Source organism: Vigna umbellata, chromosome 11 (assembly GCF_029865625.1).
Source record: "Vigna umbellata cultivar VRB3 chromosome 11, Vumbellata_1.0, whole genome shotgun sequence".
NCBI lineage: Eukaryota > Viridiplantae > Streptophyta > Magnoliopsida > Fabales > Fabaceae > Vigna > Vigna umbellata.
Genome location: NC_142175.1, coordinates 6767629 through 6773724, shown reverse-complemented (window position 1 = coordinate 6773724; position 6096 = coordinate 6767629). Strand labels below are relative to the sequence as shown.

At 34.5% G+C, this 6096-nt stretch overlaps 1 protein-coding gene across 2 annotated transcripts; it reads left to right on the top strand.

The window, feature by feature from the left end:
* The first annotated feature begins 1532 nt into the window (after window positions 1-1532).
* Window positions 1533-4905, top strand: LOC124830486 (proteasome subunit alpha type-4). 2 transcript variants are annotated; one of them, XM_088102439.1, is made up of 2 exons: window positions 1533-1686; window positions 3851-4905. In XM_088102439.1, the coding sequence occupies exon 2, from the start codon at window positions 3872-3874 to the stop codon at window positions 4622-4624; it is 753 nt and encodes a 250-aa protein (XP_087958565.1). In that variant the 5' UTR covers window positions 1533-1686; window positions 3851-3871; the 3' UTR covers window positions 4625-4905. The 2 variants fall into 2 exon arrangements, with proteins under 2 accessions (XP_087958565.1, XP_087958566.1); XM_088102440.1 differs by having other exon boundaries at window positions 1544-1686; window positions 3856-4905.
* The last annotated feature ends 1191 nt before the right edge of the window (window positions 4906-6096 follow it).

The window sequence follows — 6096 nt, the reverse complement described above, 5'->3', positions numbered from 1 at the left end:
AATAGAAACATTAATAACAATAAACATAATAAGATACGATGGAGATAGTGTTTAAGAATAACTAAATATACAAATACATATATTTACAATAATGAAGTTTATCACTGAATACTCAGATGCAACTACGCTTGACCGAACGCTCAAGCACAGTATTATCACAAGAAGACGCTCGTCCTCAACTAGGACTCTTTCCAAATGAAAGAATCAAGTTTCAAACAAGATTACTAGAAACACCGAACGATCAAGGACCGTTCAATGACGAACGTACATTATCATAGGGAAAGTTCATATTCAGAATTCATTTACATTCAAACTCATTTCTCAGCATATAACTTTATAATTTCATACATTCATATCATAGCACATTTCATATTCCTCATACATCAGCTCATAATAATTATCATATATCAAATAATCAAATATCACAAAATCATGCTTCATGCAACTCAAAGAACGTCCATGCAACACAGTAAAACATACAAAATTAAATTAAATAATCTTCCCTTACCTCTAGCGTGAACGATCGTCCTAGAGGCAGAAGTATGGTTTGCCTGACTATAATTTCTTCTACCCTCAACGCTCAACCAACTCTTCAAACTAAAACAAATAACAGAAACCATGATTGGTTCAGGTAAGATGACAGCATGCAACCAGAACTTGAGTTGCATGTTCTAGAGAACAGACAGCTAAAGACAAGAAAACTTACCAGTTTCAGAACTCGAAACTGTTCGATTCAATTTGAAGCTTGGGACGCCGAGAGTATTCCTACTGTGCCTGAACGGAGATCGGAGTAAAGAATTGGTGAGTTTTAGTAGAGAGAAGGAAGAACTTTTAGAGAGAAGGAGGAGAAATTGAGAAGTTCAGAGTCTGGGAAGAAGGGTGCATGCAGAAGAGAGTGGGACGGAAGTTTCAGAAAAATCATTTTCTTCCCACGTCAAAACGAGCGTCCGCTCTTCTACTGACACTTGCATCCCACTATCTGATTTCTCATCCTCGTTGCTTGACACCTGGCATCCGTTCAGAGAAGTTTTGGGTGCGTTTTAATGATTCTGACAGGAGCGGTTTTGGGTGCGTTTAACGAGGTATGACAGAAATTATGTTATTTTTTTAAATTTATTTATTTATACTTATGTTATCTTTTTGTAAGTCAAATTAAAATTAATATTAGCATATAAAATTAATTATTTTAAATTATTGTTTATTATATATTTTATTTTTAACGTCTTCTTTCAGAAAATTGAAAATAAGTAAAAAGTGAGTCTACTAAAATAAAATTTTGACTTGCTTTTTCCGCGTTAAAATTATAAAATTCATTTTTTTTTAGTAAAACTCAACTTTAATAATAGAAATCTAGTTTATACAATAAGGTATGAGGAGGTTTATTTAGAAATTTTTTAATTGAATTTATTATGAAAAATAAATAAATTTTATACACAGCTATAGATATTAATAAAAATGAGTTTTTCTTAAAGAAAACCCTCCCCAGGATTTCTTGTCTGATAAGTTTGTCTAATTCATCTCATTAAGAAAAAGAAAACATAATATAAATCTACAAAAGTAAGGAAAAAAGTGTCTCCTAAGTTTTCGTGTGCAGAAGGCAATTCGAGTCTTCAATTGGAGTCTTCCTCTCTCTCTCACTCGCCCTTTTTCTCTCTCTATCACTGCCTCCTCTTCGCCACCGATTTCGTGAGTTTTCTTTTTATCTTCTTAAATCTTCTTTTAATTCTAGTTTCAATTCTCATCTCTCTCCTTTTTAATTAGGTTGTGGGGTTCTCAAATAGGTCGAATAATTGGTTTCCTTTGATATTAGTTGAGTCCATGAGATTTTTTTGGTTACACTGTTCAGTAGATTTGTTTGTCGGTAGTTTAAAACTTCGATCCTTGTAATTTGTTGAGATAGTTAAATGTAACCCTTTCACTTAGATTGGTAATTTTCTGAAGCAGTTTATGTTATTAGTTAATGTTGACATAATTAATGTATTTTTTTATATGTAAGATTGGGTTGGATCAACCACAAAATTGCATTTGTTTGATTTTGTTTTTACTTTTTTCTTTCCAAAAGCCGAGGCTTACCTTGCTGGGAGTTTGACTGGGCATTCAAACTGAAATATTTCTTTTTTGCCTATCTTGGAAGAGTAAACCTACAATGGTACTTTTGGTGATGAGCTGTGATACAATATTATTTTGAATTTTAATGTCTGATGTGTTCTTGGGTAGGTGCAATGTTAATGAACCATTATATGATGATTAGTTCGGATGATGTTAGTTGTTCACTCATTTTGGCCTTGACTTCTAAGTTGTATTACAACTTAGTCATATTTTTTTATCCTGAATGGAAGTTCATGCGGCTTCTGCCGCTCAATGGGCAGGACATATTATTTTTGCTAAATTGGTATGGTCATATCTTTAGGAACTTTATCTTTGTGGCTGACAAATAATTCAGAATAAATTTGCTTTAATTGTTTAAATCATTATGTGTGGGATACCAACTCAACAACCAAAACGAATGTCACTTGTGCATCATGCTAGTCTTAGAAAGTTTATATCCTAATATCCTGACAAATAATGCAGCTCTTAGTTTGTTTTTTGAAACTCGATGTTTTGTGTTTGTGCATCAGGTTTAGGAACATTTTGGGGTGAGAAACGTTCCTTCTTTTCGTGCCTTTTTCCTTGCCCTCTTCATATCTCTAACTCGCATAACTTTTCCATTAAAAAATGTCAAGGTTCTTATTGCTGTCGAATTTTTATATTAAAGTTTCTTACTGAAGTTTAGCATTTTAAAAGCTGTTCCTAGCCAGGAGTATAAAAGATATTTTGCAGGATACTGCTATGGTTTTCATATGGATTATTTCGACAGGCTTATCAGTATTCTTATCAAAAGTTTCGTAAACATTTTGAAATAGGGAAGACAATTACAGCTTAAATAGTAGTGTATGTCAAAACTTCCTATTCAATTGACAACTTAACCAAAGTAAACCCCACAGAAGCTCACAGTAGAACACAACCAGCAGGTTACCTTGTCAGCTTCAGGAAATAATCAATCACCCACAATTCCTTCCCTAATTGTGTTATCACTTGTCTGCAGAATATTTTACTTTTATCTTTCTATTATTCTCTGTCTTGCAGCAATAACTACATTTATAGGTACTATAAACTTTATTTTGTAGATAATATTAAGAAATTCAACTGTGTTTTAAACATGAAGTCGTCTAATGTATGTGATTTTCACAATTTATGTTGTTTATAGAGAAAAAAAAAACTCATTTTTTTGAAGGTGAGATAAAGCCACTATAGCCTCAAATGCCACAACTGTTTCCATATCATGAATGGTCAGGGAACATATCCGAATTATTTTGTGAATGTATGCTACGTAATGAAAAGACTCCTTTTTATATATGGAATTTGAAATCTTATCCTGATATTCTTGTCTTTTACTTCCTTCTATTTTTCCTAACGGAGTCCGGCAGCTCTATATTTTTTGGATATAAATCATGTGTTTGACACTTCTTTCTTAGTAGTACTTATTCTCGTAATGCAGAGTAGGAATTTAGTGCTATCTAAGCCTATATTGTCAATCTAATATTTTTTTTTTCCTGTAAAAACAAATGTATGTTAGAGAGGCTCTAGTGATTTTTAGGACAGCGAGAACTGATTTTTGTTGAAAGAGCGAGAGGGTTGGTGGTAACTCAGGAGTTTAGATAATTCCGTTGTTAAAATCTTTTAAAATCTATAATATTCCTATTAGCTTGTAGGGGGTATAGAGAAAGAAAAAAGTACTAGAATGTTTTCCTTTCTGCTTCAACCGACTTGTTTAATTCCTTTCATTTTCCATGTTTGCAACTTTGCATAGGTCAGTAGTAGTTAGATCAAAATGTCTCGAAGATATGATAGCCGAACAACAATCTTCTCTCCTGAAGGACGTCTTTACCAAGTGGAATATGCAATGGAAGCTATTGGTAATGCCGGTACTGCAATAGGGATCTTATCGAAAGATGGAGTTGTGCTGGTTGGTGAAAAAAAGGTCACATCCAAGCTGCTCCAAACCTCAACCTCCACTGAGAAAATGTACAAGATTGATGATCATGTTGCATGTGCCGTGGCTGGGATAATGTCCGATGCCAACATTCTGATCAATACTGCAAGGGTCCAAGCACAACGCTACACTTATGCTTATCAAGAGCCAATGCCAGTTGAGCAGCTAGTTCAATCTCTCTGTGATACCAAGCAAGGTTACACCCAATTTGGTGGTCTTAGGCCATTCGGGGTCTCATTTCTGTTTGCAGGATGGGACAAAAACTTTGGCTTTCAGCTTTACATGAGTGACCCTAGTGGAAATTATGGTGGCTGGAAAGCTGGAGCCATTGGGGCAAATAACCAGGCAGCACAATCAATACTGAAACAGGACTACAAGGATGATATCACAAGAGAAGAAGCAGTTCAACTTGCACTGAAGGTTTTAAGTAAAACCATGGACAGCACAAGTCTGACTTCAGAAAAGCTTGAACTTGCTGAGGTTTTTCTGTCACCCTCTGGTAAAGTGAAGTATGAAGTTTGCTCCCCAGAGTCCCTCACTAAGCTGTTGGTGAAGTTTGGTGTAACCCAACCTGCAACAGACACTGCGTAGTTCAATTTTGCCTATCTAGTTCATTTATGGTGCTTTTGGCATTATATGGCAGCTATTGGGTCAAACACATTTCAAGCTTAAACATTTTGGATCTTCCTACATCTGAGATTTTCAAGACAGATATATGGCCTTTGAGTTCCATTTGGTTAACCACTGTGTTTCCATGATTTGGTACTTGTTATTTGAATCAAAGTTTATAGGAGAACAACTCAATCAGCTCGTAAGTACTTTTACGAAATTTGTGTTTAGTTTATATTAATTTCAAAAATATTTCTGATGAAGTTGACAAATTGAGATTATTTTTCTAAAATAAATAAGCCAAATACCTATCGAGACTAGAGCTATTCATTTGAGAAAAGTGTTTACTTTATTATTTGTTTGCAATAATTAGTGAGTAGAGAGTAAATTATTTCGAGAATAAGTATTACATGAAACTATTTTCATCTAAGAAACTATTACATGAAATAACATTATTAAAGTAAAAGAGTAAATTATAATTTTACTACACTTTAATTTTTATTTCGCGGATTTTCTTTTTCTATCTTTTTACGAATTTATTCCTATTTTAAAAAATATGTAGTGTTTTTGGTAGGGATTTTGTGGGATTGAAACACTAACCTTTCTGACGTGACTTCGATGTTTGAGTTGTGCGCTTCGTTTGTCTGCTTCCAGTCTGGGTCACTCGGTTGTCTTCACTATTGGTCGTTCGGTGGACTTCAATTTCGACGCTCAAGTTAGGAGTCTGTTGAATGAGTTTTTGCTCACAAATGAATGCTTTGTATTTATTGTAATTGAGTATTGTTAACTCAGTCGAATGTACCTAGGTGTTGGCCCTGACATTATATTTATAAGTCACCTCATGGATCCTAAACTGATACAGGCCGAATAAAATAAAAACAGACTTACTTTTAGATTCGACATTATATTTGGTCGGTTGCTCATAAATAACTTATCAATATCTTGAATCAAATATATTTGATTATTTTATCCTCTGCTGGACTTTTATCCCAATAATACCTTAAGTGCTGGCCCAATTATGGCCCAACACCATTTAACGCGGTTAACCTTAGTTGATACAGTGGATGATGGCCTGATTGACCATTATTGTGGTAGTGACTGAACGATTAACAATTAGTAACTGTTCGGTATACACTATACCCGATACATGCCCCCCAAGTCCGAGCTAATCGTTCGACTTTTAGCCATGATTGATTGTAGGACTTATGAACTTGAGAGAGACCGAACGGTTTGTATGTAGGATGTTGTCACCTGTACTAAAGAGGAAAAACAATTCGAATCCACATGTGATTAGGAAAATGTAGTCAATCAAATTAACATTAAATAATTTGGGTTATGAAGTCGAATGGCCGAATGTTTGAACGCTTGAGGCAATGGAAGGCCGACCAGTCGAGGCTGAATGGCCAAATACTTGAGTTCGAATGGCCGAATACTTGTGAGACCGAATGACTGAA